Here is a 19637-nt window from a genome sequence, read left to right on the forward strand (position 1 = left end):
CAGCCAGCAACTAAGCACCAAGCAGCTTGCTTGCTCACTTCTCCCTGCTCCCAGTGGGATTGAGAGAACAAGAAGAAAATAAAAGTACCAGGTTGAGATAAGAAGAGTTGAACAACTAAAAATAACAATAAAATATAATAATAATTGTACTTGAAAAAGAATATAACAAAGAGAGAGAAATAAAACCCCAGAAAAGACAAGTGATGCACAGTGCAGTTGCTCACCATCCGCTGACTGAAGCCGGAGCAGCGACCTGCCCCTCCTGCCCAACTCCCCCCAGTTTATATACTGGGCATGACACCCTGTGGTATGGAACAGCCCTCTGGCTAGTTCAGGTCAGCTGTCCTGGCCATGCTCCCTGTCAGCTTCTTGTGCACTCCCTTGCTGGCAGAGCATGGGAAACTTAAAAAACCCTTAATTTAGGATAAACCCTACTTAGCAACAACTAAACATCGATGTGTTATCAACAGTATTCTGACACTAAATCCAAAACACAGCACTGTGCCAGCGACTAGGAATAAAATTAATTCCATCCCAGACAAAACTAGGACAGTAGGAATTAAATCTTGGGATTGTCATACACAGAAAAAGAAACATCCATTTTTTTAAGCTTGTAAAAGCTTTGAAATTGTTTTCCTAGCCTTAGCAGTTTGAAGGAGCAGAACAGCACATTCCGGAAGCACTACAAACCCAGAATTTCTGAATCTGTATTGCATGCCAAGTTGGGTCTAAATCATAAAGTCTAGAACATGACTAGCACACTTCACAAAAGTATCAAATAGAAGTCAATCAAAGAATCCAAAAGTCTGAGAGCCAGGTTTCCAAGGAAGTCACCAGATGGACTTAAAACAGTGTAAAATGTAGATTATTTGAATGTGGGATTTTCATTTGACTTCCAAGTTTCTCAGGTTTGCCTATACCATATTTCCAAGTCTTTTTCTATAATAAAAGTATGTAAGAGATTTTATTTTAAATAAAACTTAAAATTACAGGTAAGTACATGATTCCAGTAGATGAGAATTTGGCAAAATATTAAATAGTCTGAGACTTGCAAAAAATCCGAAAGAAACGTTCAGCCCTCTGAAGTCTGCAGCTCTGTCTACTCTGAGAGCTCTCCTGCTATGGCACCAGGCATGCATTGTACCAGCAAAGCTTTAGTGATCTTGAGTCATCCCTGAAAACTACCAGCTTTCAGTTTTACTGGGCAAAAGTATAATCTGTAAACAATGTGATTTGTTGTTGAAAAATAACATCTTAGTTGAAAATATGAAAAACCATTGCTAGGAAATAGGAGGTCAAAGTAAGGCCTTTTATTATATGGTGATGGAACTTCTCAAACATGTAAATGACAGCTGTTCCAAGCCACATCCAACCTCTGTGCCGATTTGTAGGACATTCAGGACTTCCATCTTTCTTCTTTGCACAACTGAATTCCCCTGAAATTGAAGAACTGCCCCTGATCAGGGCTGAGAAGACTTAATGTATCGGAAGAGGAGGCAGGGAGAAGATTCCTTTAGCTTTCCTCTGGTGCTACAGGTAACAGCAGAGCCAGCTGAGTGTGAAGGAATGTGGGCCCGTTTCTCAGGGAACTGACAAGACCCAACAGCATTGCTGAGAAATGCAGCATCTCCTCTTTCCAAGCTTGCCCAAGCTGAATAGTGCTTTGAAAGGCTGCATGAGTGGTTTTGAGGGGAAAGAAATACTGATCTTTTAATTGGAAAGGATAGCTAGAAACAAGGATGGCAAAAGGATCTGTATTCCAGGTGCACAGGTGTGTGTGCCAACAGTTAAGAAAAAGTACCTTTCTCTAGTCCAGGGGATGTTACTGAACAAGAACCTAGAAAGGGCAGTTTTCAATATTGGCAATATCTCACACTACTTGTCTATGTGTAATTCTCTCAAATTTCATTAAATTCAGGACAAGATTAGTCAGGAAATTTCAGAATAACAATTGAACAAATGGTCTTGCCATATAACATTTAAAGGAAAAAAACTTAGAAAGTCTGCCAGTCCTCTTGTGGGAATAGAGGATATAGCAACTTTTTTTTTCATTCTATAAAACATGTCCTTTAAATATTTACTAGTCTTGTATTTTCTGCATGTGGCCACAGCCCAAGCAAAAGCCCTCTACCTCTCACTAAAGTATGCTTAAGAACATTCACTGCATATGTAATAAGAGTATTAAAGGATCCAGATGTGAATTAGAAAAACAACTGTGTCCATTATAGCTGAATTTCAAACTACTGGAGTAAGATCAAGCAGGAAAGTTGTGGTTTATTCCAGAGCACCACCCACACAATTCTCTGAGTAGGTTACCAAACAACAGTAAATCTAACCAGTAAAATGCAAAACAAAGCTGTCACATCTGATTCATTTCCCAGGGACTGAATGGACAACTGACAAGAGATTTTCTCTAACTTCTCAAACTTTCAAAATAAAGCTTGTGTAGATGTACAGCCACAAATATAATAAAATTCTAATTAAAAACTTATTTTCTTTGGCTATAAAATATAACATATGATTCAACAAATTTGAGGAATACTTACAGGACTATTGTGTGAGAATAAAATTAAAGCTTCTCTTTTGAAATAGATGCAGTTTATTTTTGTACTCCAAATGTCAGAGAAGTGAAATTTCAAGATGCATCACAGAACAGGTATTAGGGGAAAACAATACCTACACAGTGTTGATGAAACACCAATGACAGCAGTTTAAGCAATATCAGCAACTACACTATTATCTCTAAAAGACTCTATAATTAGTGTTATATAATTTAATTTAATTTTGAAAACTCTGCTTGCTTTAGGAAGTACTGCCAGGCAAAGCGAATGTGTTAACATTCACCATGTCTAGGAGGTCCTAATTTCTATCAAAGTTATTTTTAACCTGTAATGGACAATACACATAAATTTTCCTTAAACTTATAAAGTATAATAAATATTATAAAGTATTTGCTTTCAAAACTGGCAAGCAAGTTTGGACACTCAGTCTGTGAGGCTGACCCGGTCCCAGCCTCTGCAGGAGAGGCACAACCAGCACCGCTTATTGTCAGGGCAGAGTAGACCCGTCCCTGGGATCAGTACAGACCTCTGAGTACCTCTGCGAGCTCTCTACCCTTCCTCAGGCATATACAGCCTCTGTTCTCACTGGCACAAATTTGGGCACAGGTTCTCAAACTCGGGGACTAGCAGGCCACTGCTAGTGGCCTTTATCCTGGACTGAGGGCCTGCTGCAGGCTGGGGCTCCGCCTAGCGCACCGGGGCACAGCCCCACACCACAGGTGGGCAGCAGGTCACCCTCCCCGGCCCCTTTGTGTCTACCCGGGTGCAGTGTAACTAGGCTTTCTGGAAAGCCAGCTTCCCCAGCTTCCCTTCTGCTGCTATCACAGCTGCCGCCTGGCACTCGCAGCCGTGGCAGGGAGGACATTCTGCAGCACAGGCTAGCCCAAGCACAGGAGTATTTACGCTGAATCCTGCCAAAACCACTGAAACGCTGCACTGCCTGGGACCCAAGGGTGGGGGACAAGGTTGCAGGCAGAGCCTGCCACAGGCAGGGAGTAAGAGGCATCTCCAAGGGAGCAGGAGGGAACTCACTGGCAGCTCTGAGGGGAGAGGGCGCAGAAGGCTGTGAGGGCTCTGGAAAGTCAACGCTGCCCAGGGAACGGGGCTGGGCCAGCCGGCCAACACTCCCACCCCCAGCTGAGAGTCCCGCCCGCCCTGCTCACCGCCGCGGAGCGGAACGCAGCGCCCGGCCTGGACGCAGCCGCCGCGGCCAAGCCAAGCAAGCGCCCGCCCTGCGCGCCCCGCTCCCCTCCCGGCGCCCGCCTCTGCGCATGCGCCGGCTGCAGCGCGGCGGCCCGTACCTCCAGGCCGCCAGGGGGCGCGGCCGTGCCTGCCCTCTCCTGCCGCGCTGCCGGTCGGCGGGGCTGGGCTCCGCCACAACAGCGCGGCCTGCTCGGGCGGGCCCTGCCCGCCGCCGCCGCCGCCGCCGCCATGGGCAAGAAGCACAAGAAGCACAAGTCGGACAAGCACCCCTACGAGGGTGGGTGGGCAGAGGGCTGCCGCCAGCGCGGCCCCGAGGCGGGCGCGGGCCCTCGGCCCTCACTGCCGCCCGCCCCGCCGCGGGGACAGCGCGGCCCGGCCGGGCCCACCCGCCGGGGCGTTTCAAAACTTAAGGGTGAAGCTGAGGCAGTGTGGGGAACGGGGGCGGGGAGAGAGGCCTTCCCGCCGCCGGGAAACCTGGGGCAGGGAGCCTGCGGGTTGGCGTGGGGGCTCGGCTGGTCTTTGGGGGGAGAAGCAGAAGCAGTTGCAGGGTCTGGAAAGAAAAGGAGATCTGGTTTAGTGACAGTCTTCGAAAGGACTCTGCGGCAGCGGAGAGCTTGTGCTGTGCTGTTCGGGCTGAGTATGAGAGCATGATCCCTCCGGTACTCACACGGCTTATTTCTCTGCTGTTCTAAGAGTATGTAGAAAAGCCACTGAAACTGGTGCTGAAAGTTGGAGGAAGTGAAGTTGCTGAACTCTCTACTGGAAACGCAGGACTTGATTCCAGCCTATACGAAGACAAATCTGAACATGAAAAACACAAGGACAGGAAAAGGAAAAAGAGAAAGAAAGGAGAAAAACAAATTCCTGGAGAAGAAAAGGAGAAAAGAAAGAGAAAAGTTAAGGTATGTATTCATGCTAGTGCATTGTAGCAGAAAAAATGCTTCAACTTTCTCTAGTCTTCACATCAAAAGGTGAGCAGGTATGACCAACTTATCATCTTAAATTGGAATACATTCAAACTCAGTATATTAGTTTTGCCAATTCCTTTTCTCCACATATTTTTATTAGAAAAAGATGAGTGAAGACATCTGAAACTTCTCATCTTTCAAAAAATATTGGTGAGCATAAGAACACAGAAAATTAAAAAGGGAGGGGGGGATTTTGTATCTAAAATCCATTTATATAAAGCAGAATGAAGACTTTACAAGTTCTTAATTAAAAAGGAGGAAAAAAAATGTATTTCCCCCTTGGGGTTCTTAATATAATAAGTAATTATAACACAGGTATTTGAAGCATTATGGGTACCTCCAATTTTATATTTCCTGACTATTTCTTACTAGGTTTTCTAAAACCTTCAAAAGTCATCTTAGGGGCTTTGCTAGAGACAATTCTCTGTGCAAGAAATAGTGCAGAGTCGTTCCTGTCATAGTTTTTAAAGTGGCCGTCTGTCACATTTTTAGAAATATAATTGTGATACATTGCATTGTATAGCTGAATTACTTTTATTGGCCAGCAGATGGAGACAGTACATAAAGAATACAAGAGACAAACTTTTTTTTTAAACTGTGAGGTTTTGAAAAATTCAGAGGCATTATGTACAGCAATAATGCTGGTTTTGCATGTTCTCTTAAGTTTCTATAAAATCTTTCTCTTTCTAGGAGGACAAAAAGAAACGAGATCGGGACCATGCAGACAGTGAGGGAGAACAGGAAATTAAATGCCAAACCCCTGTCAGATTGGAATTGCCACCAGAGAAACCACTGACAAGTACTTTATCAAAACAGGAAGGTAGGGGGGGAGGAAAAATTCTTTTGCTAGTTGCAGTTTTCTTTAATTGACTCGTATTTTATTGTTCTTTGTTTCTATACCAAGTGATGACATTTTTTGTTGTCTCAGTGTTTTTCTCCCTCTCATACAAAAATTTGAAATTACGTTATTGTATATCTCTTCTGCAGAATGGTATCAGGTCAGGTACCTATGGTCAGAGTGAGCAGAATGTCAAGTAAGGCCAAGAGAAAAGTAAATTCCCTCTATATGTTTTGGGTTTTGCCTCTGTATTCTTTTCATTTATGATGAATTCTCAAGTTGCATCAGTTTAGTTGATTTCTAGTATCTTGGAAGTTTAGTACCTCTTGCAGTCAGTTCTGTCTCACCCTTTCTCCCCTCGCTTCTTTTCTTGTCTAGAGGTGGAGCAGACACCACTTCAGGAAGCTCTGAATCAACTCATGAGACAGCTGCAGAGGTAAATGTCTACGCTACAGGCTTTCAGAGCTATGTAATGAAAATAACATACATTAAGGGAAGAGGCATATAAAAAGCTGAGCGAATTTACTGCTAAATATATTGCTAACAGGACTATTTTAGGCATTTAAGTACTCTTTTAATAATGCGTACTTATAACTTCTCCTTAGTACAGGTTTCTTGTAAACACCTACTGTTTCAAGTTTGAAGTACTTTTAAAAATTTCCAAAAATAGGACAATTTTCCAATAATGTGATTTTTTTTTTTTTGTAAGAACCTTTTTTCAGGGAGGCACAAGAGTTTGGAGTGAATTTGCCCAAACTTTTTACCTTGAGTTGTCCTATTTTTAGCATTATTTACTATAAAAAGGAAGTACATATTTGAAAACTTAAACCATGTTCTCTTACTGTCTTATTAACCAAAAGTCTTGATTGAAACAGTCAGGTTTGCAGAATTTTCACTGCTTTCAAATAGTCTGTAGTTTAAGATATATTTTTCTTGACTTTAAGAAGTAAGAATATCTGTATGTCTTGTATGAGAGTGGTTGAAAGATCTTTCCTTTTACTTGTCTCACCAGATTAAGTTTGAAACTTTGTTAATGAGTTTTCTCTTAACCTTAAATTTTCAAGACCTTGGTGTCACTTTCAAGAAGCTAACAACCAGCTTCAGAAAGTGCGTGTGTTTTGTTCTGGCTACCTTACCATGCATACAAAAAGCAGCTCCCACTTTTGGTTTTGAATCCTGGCTCTCAGTTGGAAGCTATTGTGCAAGGCTTCCACAGGTGTTGCAGAATATCTGCACTGTGTGCTTCTGCAGTTTGTATAGCAAAACGCTTTTCACTGTTCTCTAGCAACTTGGACTAGAAATCCCTAAATCATAAGTAAGTCTTAGGAAAAAGACCTGAAATGCCAGGGGTGTCACCGGTGTGTGTAGTATCGATGCTGGCATTTGAGGCCAGCTGTGTGCTACGGGTTGTAGTGAAGGGTGTAAAACAGTGGCTCTGGTGGAGAGATTCTTGCCAGTTTATCAACCAAGTCTGATCCTAAGGAGAAAATACCAACTGGATGTATTTGATTCTAATGCTATTAGAAACACCCAGGAACATCAGTGTTTGTCAGAGATCACTGGAAGTCTTAGGAAATTTTTATGTAAAAAAACTATTAACATTTTATAACCTGGAAATTAACATAATCATAAATACATTCTATCACAACTTTCAGTAACAGGCTTTTCCCCTCTGTTAATTTCAGAGTAAGTGATGAATGACATGCGTACGTTCTTATGACATTTGTTTCCATTATTTTTCAATGGCTTAATAAAAAAAAAAGGTGGGTTGTTTTAAATCTTCTTGGGAAGACAGGTAGATATCAAAATGTTGAACTAACTTCTAAAATATGTCTGGTATATGAGGTTGCATGTGGGAACTTTTCAAACTTCAAAAGTGAAAGATTATGCTGACACAAGCCATTTCTAGTTTTATGGTTTTGATTCCTTTTCGGCTTAGTCCTTTCCTATTTAATACCAAGTTCAGTGTGTTCTTTGTTGTAATTTGAAACATAAACTGCCTTTTAATTTCTTAACAGAAAGGATCCAAGTTCTTTCTTTTCATTTCCTGTGACTGACTTTATTGCCCCTGGCTATTCCATGATCATTAAAAACCCGATGGATTTTAGTACTATGAAAGAGAAAATCAAGAACAATGGATACCAGTCCATAGAAGAATTGAAGGTAATTCTGTAAATTTTATTTTAACTATACAGAGATGTATTATGCTAAATTGACTTGAACTCTAATGTTTTATGAGAATATGAAGATGACAAAAGAACCAGTACTTGTGCCCAAAGAAATGTTTCTTGTTGAATTTTTGTGAGCAAATAAGTTCTGAAAGTGAAAAAGAAAACACTTCTATTTGTAAATATGCATCTCAAAAGAGACGGATGATTTCAGGTGTTATGCAGGATTAAGTAGAACCTGTCAGTTTGCCCTACAGCGTGTCATTTTAGATCTTAATGAAAATGTTAGTATTTCTCTCAGACTGCTCTCTTTTTTTGAATGTATTGCTTCTCAAAAAAAGAGGGGTCTAAGTTCATTGACTTCGCCTGCTTATTACTACTTTGTCATTTGCCTCCTGTCACCTTGGTTCTAGCCAGGCTTATCTAGTCGAGTAGATCCATCCACAGCTAGTGAAGGCGAGATGAGTTCAGTCCTGTTGGCAGCAACCGCTTAACCCCATGCTGTAGTGTGTCTGGTGGATACAAGGGCTTGTTTTAAAGGCCCCTAAAGCTTTTAAAATGGAGGGGGGGGGGGGCCTCTGGGCTAGATGAGGACCTGAGAAGTATAATCTGTGTGTAGTTAACAGCTGAATTTGGTTGTCTTTTCTTGCACATTCTTCTTTAGGGCTCCGAAACTTAAGAAGAATATTCCCTGTTGTTTCAGCTGTTGCTAGTTAGTTTTCCATTCTAACTTTTTGTCCTTATAAATAGCTGAGAATGTAATAAAGCACATCTACCTGTAGCAACTCTGCAGTGAGTATAGAAATGACGTTTCTAGCACAGTCATTCAAGAAATGAATTCAAACTAGCATACATTTCTTCACTGTAACTGAAACTTTGGCATATTCCTTACAATTATTTAACTTTGAATTGCAGCCTTGCTGGTTTTGAAGTTGGCTTTCTTGTCTTTTTTACATTGCTTCACTTTGGTTTTCCTTTAATGACTGCTAATTGGTCAGGGCAGTGGGTAATTTTAGCTAGGAGGACTTCCTTTAAAACTGTAGAAACTACAAACAATACTCAACACTTAAGAATACATTCAGGATGTTTAGGGGGGTCCTAGTTTTGAAACTTTAATCTCATTTACATACTTGATTTTGTTTAAATTTTTAATGGAGTAAATGTCTTAAATTCATTAATTTAAAAACGTTCTTTGAAGTTCTTTTTCCCTAACACTCAAGACACTGCATTTGTAACAAGAATTTCAATACAGTGTACTGTAAAATTTTAACTTTCATTCCAAAATTATTAATGTCTCTACAGGATAACTTCAAACTCATGTGTACTAATGCAATGATTTACAACAAACCAGACACCATTTACTACAAAGCTGCAAAAAAACTGCTGCACTCAGGGATGAAGATACTTAGCCAGGTAATAGAAAATATAAACCAAATTGTTAAAAATTATGCTTCTTCCTTTTTGATCCCTCTTTCATTCCACTTTTCATACAGGGATCTCATGAAAATTAATAAAAGCTTGCTTAATATTTGTCAGATGCTTGCATATTAGAATTTAAAAAGTACATTGTTTTAAGGCTCATGCTTTAGTACTGCTACCAGATGAGTTATTGAAGAAATATTTGCATTCGATATTTCATTTTCTAAACTGTCCTTATGCTTGCTAGTTACAAAAAGATTCATTGAAGTAGCAAATAGAAGGATTCAGATTTTTTTTTTTTTTTTTTAAAGGAGAGAATTCAGAGCCTGAAACAAAGTATAGAATTCATGGCTGACCTGCAGAAGACAAGGAAGCAGAAGGACAAGACAGAGCTGCAGCAAAGTGGGGAAGATGAAAACGGTCCTGGGAAAGACAAAGGAGAACCTGTGGATGGTGACACTAAAGCCTTCAAAGCGCCCAACAAAGAAAACAAAAAGTGAAGTATTATCTCAGTAACAATTATGGGATAGGCCCTTTAAATGCTACTGAAAAAAGATGACTTCTAGGGACCAATGAATGTGGGTTTCTCTCTTTCTGGTACTGCCTGTACACTACAACATCATCTCAAGGGAACAACATGTACATAAAGTGTCCTCATATACCAAAAATAAATAAGTTTAGAATCTTTTATGAAACCATCATTTTTTCCTGTAGGTAACCCTGTACTACTCTTCAACTCCATTCCTTCAGTGATTTTTTTCTATTTCAGTATCTGTTTCACATAGGTGGTATTTTGGAGAAGGCTTGCAAGCATGATCTTTTAAATTTTTTGGTACAAATAATTATATAGCAAGCTTCAGGTACCTTTTTGCATAGTAATTATATTTGAAACACGTAAATGCATAGCTACAGAACATATGCTTCTGAAAGTTACCTTTTAATATCTAGAAATAACCCTTTCAATGTCTGAAATACTAGTGACTATTTTCACAGATTTGAAAATACAGAGTATCTAATATTTGAAAATTTGTATTTGAAAATTCAGAGTATCTAATATTTTACTAAAAATATCCTTGTTAGTTTTGTGGGAGCGATGGCATAAAACCTGGCAACATACTAACCTAGGACATCAGTGTGGCTGAAGTAAGCAAAACAGAGACCTTTACAGCTAAAAAGCATTTGCTGACATAAATCTTTGTCACATATTTTCCCCAGCTATATTAAATAGAGGCATCTTAAATTGATTTTTTTTGCTGTTAGTTTTTTTCTCTCCAAAAACAGATTGCAAAAGTTGGCAAAAACTATTTCTTTTGTGATGTTTAGCCAGTTGGTGTCTGTTAAATGTCTGTTAAAGCTGGTAACTAAGTTGTGTAGGTTTTATTCACAGGAAGGACAAAGATCTACTTGAAGACAAATTACGAAACAATAGCTTGGAAAGGGAACAAGAGCAGATCGATCGTATTGTTAGAGAATCTGGAGGAAAGTTAACAAGACGACTTGCGAACAGCCAGGTAAGTCTTTGTGTATTTGGTAACTCACTTTTTCATAAACCAGGCTTACTTAGCATCTTATGTCAGTTGAAACTCAAGGTATGCTTTTACTATAGTTTACGCCATTTTACACGTGACTGATCATCTGTGGAACGTCATAAGGTTAAACAGAAAGGTGCATCAGTTGAACACATGCCGAATTTCATCAGAGAGAGTTCAGCTTAAATTTTCAGAAATTCTAGATAAAGTAGTAGGAAAGAATGAATAGTAGGAACCTCAAGAAAATATCTCAAATCTGACCTGCAAAAAACCCCATAGTTCTGAAACAGCCACATATCTGATCAAAGGACAGGGTAAGGAACACAGTTTGATAATACTGGGCCCATTTAATTTTCTCCATGAATTACAACCTCTGCAGAAACTTTAATATTTATGATAATTGCTTAACTCCTTGTGTCTATACCAATAACAAAGTTATCTAGTGAATAAAGTTAGAGCAGCACTTATTTCGGAGTCTGCCTGATCTTTCCAAATCCCTCTCCGATTCCTATGGATAGGACAGTTTCATTAGATGTTTTATTAGTTTAAGGACCATGAATTCCAAGTAATATGTAAACTAAACCAATCTAACCAATCTGATCTTATTTCAGTGTGAATTTGAAAGAAGAAAGCCAGATGGTACAACAACTCTGGGCCTTCTTAATCCAGTTGACCTTACTGCAGGAGGTAAGTTGGTACAGTTCAGGTAACAAGCAGCTTTCACCTACCTGGTCTGCTGCTTTCCTGCTGGGGCGGATCAGCAGATACTGGCCAAGAACCAAATGCTTCTTTACAGTCTGCTAAAGATCTGGATTTAAAAAGCTGCATCTGAGGGAGCATGTAGATGGGGACCAGTTGTGGCTGTTATTAGGAGCAGCTGGAGGGAGCCCTCAGGGGCTGTTGCTTCTCCTTTTTGTGTCAGCTGTTTGTGGGAGCTGCAAGAGACAGCTTTTGCCATTGGAAAGAGACTACCTGCCCTGTGCTTGGGCACATTGAATTCCTGGAGTCGCTTTCAGTCTGGTCCATGTCCAGAGTGCAGTGTCTGCTAACTCAGAAGGTCACAGGTGTTTCAGAATTGGCCACTGGGAACTATCTGGCTCCCAAGTCATTTTGTCATGTCGGTGCCATCGATGTAGTGCCACTGGCTGAAAGAGTGCGGGCACTTGGCTCTTAAACTGCCAGCTCATGACAGAGCTCAGCTGACTAGGCCGAGAATAGACAGAAACAAGCTGAAAACTTGACTTCTCCCTTCCTGCTGTCTGCACAGTAGGAAATGTCAGCAAGAACAAATAAAAGTGCTGTGTTCTGCAGTAAGCATCAGATCCTCTTCAATGATGCAGCCTCTGTTAGGGGAGGGCAGGAGGGAGGAAGACTGATAGTGAGAACTTGAACATTTAGGTTAAATCTTCTGTACTTAACTAGTATTACCACGTGGTGTAGATTCATGTTTAACACTACACACAGTCTTTAATATGAAGCATTTGGAGAGGAAAACACTTTAGGAGTTACCCTGTTTATTCTGAAGTTTCTGGCTACAAGTATCAGTATGGACATCTACCTATGTCACGCTTAACTCTGCCTTCATTATTTCTGTAACAATTTTGATATATCCTATTGTAGAACCAGGTTACTGCCCTGTAAAGCTGGGTATGACAGCAGGAAGACTTCAGTCAGGAGTTAATACATTACAAGGGTTCAAAGAAGATAAAAGAAACAAGGTTACTCCAGGTAAGTGCTGATTTTTTAAAAAAAAATACAAATCCTCCTTATATAAACAAAATACGTTGATCTTATTACTAGTATACAGATAGTTTGGAACTAGGTTTTTCTACTGATGAAGCACATTACTGCATGTATTTATCACACGGCTAAACAGCATATCACGAAGTCTAGCTTAATTTACACATACAAAATGGGATGCATATTTAATAAAATGTTCATCTGTATTGAGAAGGGGGAACTATACCAGATAGAGAAAGGTTTTTGCTAGCTTTGAAAGAGTTAGTGGGGGGCCTGAGAGCCTGTTACCAGCTCCAAGCTGAATTTTCCTATTGTGTTAAGGCATACAGCATTGTTAATAAAAACTTATTTGATGTAGATGTCACTAAAAGGTGTTACAGGGTGAACAGATAGTATTCTGTGAAAGTTTGTTTTCACTGTAAGTAATATGTTCCTAAAAGTTTCTTTTGGGGGATTGTTTTACAACCCCTTCTCATTTTTATCTGGTACATGTGTGTCAGAGGTAGTAATTAGTACTGTTGTTACTCATCAGTGACATACTTGAACTACGGACCCTATAGTTCCTATGCTCCAACATACGATTCTACATTTGCCAACATAAGCAAAGAAGATTCTGACTTAATCTATTCAACATATGGCGAAGATTCTAATCAAGGATCTTTCAGGTAATAAAACTACTAGGGTGCTCTTGGAGCTTTCATGTACAGAGCCAGTTCTGTGCAGCTCTGCAGTATGGGCTATGTCTGTGCTGTTGAATGGTGTCACTACTGTCATTATAGCCTACTGGTGTGCATTTAAGAAACAAGTACTTTAATAAGAGAATCTGCCTGTACTAGCCAAGACTGAAGGATTTTGATGCTACGGATACATAGGAACATACAGTCTAAAATTTCAGTGTATTTATGACTAACTCTGAAGGAGAAATGCTGAGTGGGACAAATGTTTATACAAACTGAATTTTTTAACGTTAATGAACTTAATTACTGCCTTGAGTGAGACACATCTTTGTTTATGTCCTATACTGACTAAACCACTATGGTCATAGGGGGAGAGCTGAGTCCAGAGACAGTGATTCCCAATTTCATTCTTAAACAGTGTGTATGCTGCTTGATTTTTGTATTATTTACTACAGTAAAATAATGAATTCTCATTGGTTTTATTATTCTTGATTATAAAAACATCAGAGTTAAAGTCCTTTTGTTTTATGAGAATCTCAAAACCAGAATACACAGTGGTATAAATTCATATGAAATGTAGGAATACTTTAGTACAGCGTGAATGTTAAGTGCCTGTGCAAGTTTGCTTTTGGTTTGATGGAGCTGCCTGAGGCAGCGTATTTCTAGTATTTCAGTGTTTGTTAGGAATCTGAATGGGTTCCTCAGCTACAAATGTCACGGATAACTACACTAAAGCAAGCCATCCAGATCAAATACTGTGCTACTTAGCATGTTTTCTATGCTGTACATGCTGGTTTGACTTTATATAACTTTTTTTCTAACTATCTTTTGATCTTTTAGTATTCATGATTTTTTGATGAAATCACAAGATTATCCTTTCTTAATGGCTGATAGTTTGCTTGATGTTCTAACTAAAGGAGGACATTCTAGAGCTCTCAGAGAACTAGAAATGGTAAGAGTGGATTTGTGTACTCTCTGGTCTTTGATTTTAGCAGACAAGCTCAAGAAAGATGATGTTGATCCTGTTGTTGGGCTCCCTTTTAATTGGTAAAGCTTGAAAGGGAAGACTGATCTTTGTCTCCAGTGGATGGATTTTCTGGAAAGGGATTATTCTGACTTGTATACTTAGTGAAACATGAAAATGTTGTAGATAGAGACAGAGTCACACATTCTTTCTCTGTCTACTCTCCCACTCCCATTAGCACTAGCTCCTGTGTTCCATTTAGTAAGAAAATATCAATAAGCAGCTGGTCAGAAGTGACGTGATCATGGATGGGCATTCTTGTTCCATGAAAAGTTTATCATGTTCCTCGTGCCATTGTTTAGTTCAGGAGATAAACAGCTGCTCCTCAGATTCTTAGGAGACTTCAGTACCTGTATATGCCAAACGTGACTGCAGTCAAAGGAGCTGATTGGACAATCTTAATTGACAATCCAAAAATTAGTTGAGAATCTCCACAAGACAGTTCCTTTTAACTAAAAGTCTTGGTTTGAGTTTCACATCAGTGTAAACTATTGAAATAAACAGATCTTAGCCTTTACTAGTGGGTCTAATAATAGCTAAATTAATCCTAGAAGTAGTTCATGGATCAAACATCAACCTTTAGCCCCAGTTCAGACCTTTGCTTAGCATTACTAGTTTAGCTCTTTTCTAGTACTTGGTAGTGACACATAGAAAAGTATTTTAGTAAACATTTGTGTCTAAAGAAGCCCTCTAAAAAATAGCTACTTTATAACTTGGTTTACAGAGAAAGCTCATTATGACACTGTATATTTGTATATTTACATCTGTTACAAAATGCCGTATTTTTAAAGGTTTTACTTTGAACTTAAAAGATTAATTTTAATGTCTTTAAAAATCCTTTCTCTGTTCAGCCATTGGAGGAAGCTGAAGGCTCACATGAAAGAAGTGATACAATAAAAGATGTAAAGGTAAACTTTTTCTGTATCATTAACTACTCTAACCAGCCTAACCCTGCAGTTATAAAACTGCCTCCAACTTTGTAAGGCCTGTGCAGCTACACTAGAGACTCTGACAAGCTGTAAATACACCGTGTGACTCGTGACAAGGGCGGACAGTTGGAGAGGAAGAATCTCCAAAAAATTAAGTCTTAAACAAGACTGTATGTCAAGAGAAGAGGAAGAAAACGCTTATGTATTTTTGTCAGTGCACATTTAATCGTGTGTTGGATCTTCTGGTTGGCAGTTTTATTCCAGTCTTAATCTGACTTGGTTTAAGATTAATTTGCTATATAATAGTAAAATATCACATGATACATTAGCTGTCTTTGAGCAGGTTTTTTCAGATACCTTGTGCCCCTATAGGCACACATTATATCTCTAAAATTCCACCCAAACTTTGTTCAATTAGAAAAGCATAGCAGCAGTTCTAGGGAAAGGGCTGCTCTCCTGAAGCTTTTGTCTGCAGCCAATTTCTGGGTTGGTTTTGAATTTTGGCCTTGGATCTTTGATAAACTGCTTTAGGGGAGCTCAGGGATTTTTTTTTTTTAATTGGGATGCTGGTCTTAAGTTACTCTATCACTTGTGCATACCCCCAGTTTTTGGCAGATGCCACTTTCTATTTGAGTATGAAATTGAATCGTAAACCAAGTAACTGTAGAACAGTGTAGGTTTCAGATGGTGTCTTTTCAGTTTTCCCTCTAAATGTTCACTTTTTTGGTAGAGCAGACTTACTTTTAACTAACTTAGTGTTCTGATTTTCCTCAAACAATTTTGTTGTTTCAAGGCAAACCTAAATATTATCTGCTGTGGTTTTTTTAGATTATGGAAATTGATATTGCTGCCAGGTTAGACTCTGCTAATAATGACAGACTGACGGCGCTAAAAGCAGTAACAAACTTTGGCATGCCTACGGAAGAGTTTGATTCTGAGGGTGAGTTTTCTTGGTACTTGCACTTCTCATATCTCTGTAACTGTTTCAGTTCCCAGTCCCTTCATGTAGTCAGCCTTACCATATTTTATAGCATAATGTAAGTAAATACACTTTCTTACTAGTTAGGACTTTCTTTTCATTAAACAGAGGCTGAAATCTTCCAGAGGAAACTTGATGAAACAACAAAGCTTCTGAGAGAACTCCAGGATGCTCAAAATGAACGACTAAGTACAAAACCACCCCCTAATATGATTTGTCTTCTGGGTCCATCTTACAGAGAGATGCACTTGGGTAAATACACTTTTTCTGATCATTCTTGCAGAATCGATCAAGTCACAACCTACGTCAACTCCAAGACAGACAGAAGTTTAACAGTTACAGTGCAGAATATGTGCTCTGTTAGGCATGGAAGATTAACGTACTTTTCATACGTCGAGCCAGATTTGAAGTTTTGAACAGTAATTACAAGTATTTCCTCTTTATTAATAAACTTCCCTAGAACTGATTGGGAGCTGCCCCTATGCCATGGGCAGATGATGGCCAAACGCCTCTAACTCCATGATTTTTACCGTGTCTTTGAACAGGGGTTCCTTAATTATTACCAAGTTCTTACTTTAAGGCTAGCTTTATTCCGGGTTTGGTCAGTTATCAGTCTACTTTATTATACCTCTTTAATTATTGGAGCAGTGCTTCTTGTCTCAGAGGTGTATCTGTTTTGCAAGTAAAACTTAACTTCTGCTGTACTTGATATTGCACACATGGGCTAAAATAACCACCTTGATATGTGATAAGATAAATTCCCCAGTATTGGAGGAATATTACCAAGTTGGTATTATACCAAGTCTAAACCAGATCAGATATTACCTCTCTTAAAAAGTTTAAGTACTTAAAGCTTCCTTCTTAAGGTAAACCCACTTTGTAGCAACAAGAACAGTCTCTCTTGTTTATATACAAAACTAAGTGCTGAATCCTGAAAGCCAGATATTAGGAGCCCAGCAGCTGTGGGGGTGCCACCAGCTCTCGCTCTGCTGCTGCACTAGTATGACCCGGGCAGCATTACCTTACGTGTTAATTTTCAGGGTTTCTTGATGGCAGCGAGCCCTGGTCAGCAGCTGCTTCATTCCTCCTGTTCTTCTTAACCATCTCTTTCACAGTTCCCAGTATGTCTTGCAGGATTGTGCACACTACAACAAAACTCTTTTGTTAAAAAATATTTCTGTAACATAGTTCCATTTGTATTTAGATAATGAAACTGGTTACAGGGTGAAGGGCTTATTTCAGCAATTTTGTGTGTATATAGAGCATAAAAATACAGCCATGTGTCTTTTCTAGCGGAGCGAGTGACCAATAACCTGAAAGAACTTGCACAACAAGTGACTCCAGGGGATATTGTTAGTACCTATGGAATCCGGAAAGCAATGGGAATTTCAGTCCCTTTACCCGATACAGGAGACAGCTGGGTGGATTTGACAGAGGGTGAGTATACAAAAATGTATGGTGGCATCTGCTGAGCTAAAAACCGCATCTGCAAATCACTAGGCTAGCATGTGGTAGAACTTGCAGTAACACAGTTCCAACTTTCAGTTCTTCTCCCCTTTTTAAAATTCTGTTTCTAGTGGAAAGTTGCTGTGTTTGGTCTCGGTCCAAAGTTAATCTTTTGGATATATGCAACTTTGGTTCAACTGCATAAACTAGTTATTTCACCATTCATCTCAGAGCATTGCCAAATTCTAAAGCTTGGCAATCCATGCAATTTTACTTTTTCCATTCAGCATGAAGTTACAAGAGAAGTTAAAATTCCTCACTTGCTAAAACGAGGACATCATGCTTCCTTCTCCTCCAACCTTTTGGCTGTGAGCTCCTTTTGCTTAACGGGGCCAGCTGTAGTGTGTTGTCAGTTGACAGCATCAGTTCAACACAACACACCCAGCCAAAAGGAGCTACTGGTTTCACTGGATTAAGGAGTCAGGTCAGTGGAAAACCTAAGTCAGAGCCAGATCTCCCCCTTGTGGCATATAGCCGGTAAAAGCGTACCTGGAGTTTGTGTTTGTCCCCAATTTTTAAAGCAGGTAAGAACTTCCTTTCAAGAATCATAATTCACACAACAAATTTCCTCAATCTGTGGTTAATGAGAAGTTTCAGTTAAGATGTTACTTAATGAAGAGAGCTGCATTACTTCAGGAACTTATCTTTTCAAGGAAGCTGCTCCAGAAATTTCAATTTCAAAATTATTGAGCAATTCTTTTTTCATAGCACTGTACAAGAGAGGCTGTGTAACAGAACCAACTGCAACATCATTGTTTCTTGAGCTGTAACAGACCAACAGTTAACTCAGGCCTGTCTGCACACATAGCAAATGACTTTCAGAGTACTCCCTTGTGTATGCATTTCTTTCATTTCACTGACCTGGTATCTGTTGTAAACTTTCAGACTTTCAGGAGCCTAAAAAGACTGTCACCATCCCCGAGAATGAGTGTGGTTCGGTTACAAGCTGAAGCTTCAGTTATGTTTACGGCTGTTTGTTTGATTCTATTTAAGAACCAGATAAACTTCCTTCAGGTGCATTCACTGAGCAAGTGTATATTGTGTGTTAAACTACTTTTGTTTATTAAATTTTGGAACTGATGACATTTGAAATTGTGTGGTTTGTATTAGAGTTACTTCTGTTACATAAATGCACTAAATTACTCTTTTTGTGTTCCTTATTTTTTTTAAAGCACCACTGCAGCATTTGAGTTTTCCTAGATTGTTAAGTATCTGGAAAAGTCAAAGTGTGCCTATGTATGGTGCAGAGACTCAACCAAAGGTTTCTAAAAATAATGTATAGACTGTCTCTGCACCTGGTGGGGGCAAAAATCATTAGTATCTGAACAGGCAAGTTTCCTTTTTTAAAGCTACTGTGAAACTCTGACAATCACAAGGAAGAGAAACAAACTTTTTAAACAAAAAGATGATCAGCTTTGTGAAACATCGAATGTGGATGAATCTCCTGTTAGAGAAACAATGCCAGCAGCTCAGAGTATTCTAAAACTTGAGGGCAAGCTTAGAGACATACCATGATAAGAAGGTGAGCCTAACAAACCTTCTTGCTACCAGTGAGTAAAAACACCACCTTAATATAGTACAGTCAACTCTGAGACACTCACGTAGACAATTACTACTTGGAGGTATTACTAAACACTATCTGGATAATGATTGCAGTCTTGCTTATCAGAAAGGAGAGCATATTTCAAGCACTCTCAGCATTAATGTCCATATTCACCAGCCCTGCAGCCAGAGCAGCTGCCACAACAGCTTTCAGGCACCGCTGCACTGTCACACATGGAGCCGGTGACTCCTGGACACAGAGGCTCTGCCCTGTGCTTGTCTGTCCCTTTCACACACTCACGCACCACTATACATAGGTTCTACCACAGGTATTTCTTAATTATTTTTAAAATGGTGCTCCTTTTTGCCCCATGGTTCCAGTATAACCTTGGACCCAAACAGGAATGACAGGCGGTGTTTTAATCCCAGTCTTACGAACAACATCTTTCTTACACTCCCTTCCTCCTGTCTAAAAACAGTTGCAGAAGTGTTTGTTTAATTATTTTTAAACTTACATAATTCTTAAAATTCATTCCAGAAAGGTTGACCCATCA

General features: G+C 39.5%; 1 protein-coding gene across 2 annotated transcripts; it reads left to right on the plus strand.

The window, feature by feature from the left end:
* Positions 1–3887: 3887 nt before the first annotated feature.
* Positions 3888–18621, plus strand: BRD7 (bromodomain containing 7). Of its 2 annotated transcripts, none has more exons than XM_074913563.1 (17): positions 3888–4041; positions 4458–4666; positions 5423–5552; positions 5949–6006; positions 7589–7733; positions 9041–9151; positions 9469–9653; positions 10545–10668; positions 11298–11373; positions 12307–12414; positions 12959–13091; positions 13944–14055; positions 14979–15035; positions 15885–15996; positions 16144–16287; positions 17329–17472; positions 18427–18621. In XM_074913563.1, exons 1-17 carry the CDS (start codon positions 3993–3995, stop codon positions 18489–18491), a joined length of 1962 nt encoding a protein of 653 aa, XP_074769664.1. In that variant the 5' UTR covers positions 3888–3992; the 3' UTR covers positions 18492–18621. The 2 variants fall into 2 exon arrangements, with proteins under 2 accessions (XP_074769664.1, XP_074769665.1); XM_074913564.1 differs by having other exon boundaries at positions 14979–15029.
* The last annotated feature ends 1016 nt before the right edge of the window (positions 18622–19637 follow it).

This window comes from Athene noctua, chromosome 9 (assembly GCF_965140245.1).
Source record: "Athene noctua chromosome 9, bAthNoc1.hap1.1, whole genome shotgun sequence".
Lineage (NCBI taxonomy): Eukaryota > Metazoa > Chordata > Aves > Strigiformes > Strigidae > Athene > Athene noctua.

What these genes read in the sequence shown, in the direction of transcription:
- BRD7 (XM_074913563.1), top strand. Translation starts at nt 3,993, where the DNA reads ATGGGCAAGAAGCACAAGAAGCACAAGTCGGACAAGCACCCCTACGAG. An exon ending in TACTTTATCAAAACAGGAAG is followed by an intron (nt 5,553 to 5,948) that starts GTAGGGGGGGAG and finishes TTTCTTGTCTAG; the next exon opens with AGGTGGAGCAGACACCACTT. An exon ending in CTCTCAGAGAACTAGAAATG is followed by an intron (nt 14,056 to 14,978) that starts GTAAGAGTGGAT and finishes TTCTCTGTTCAG; the next exon opens with CCATTGGAGGAAGCTGAAGG.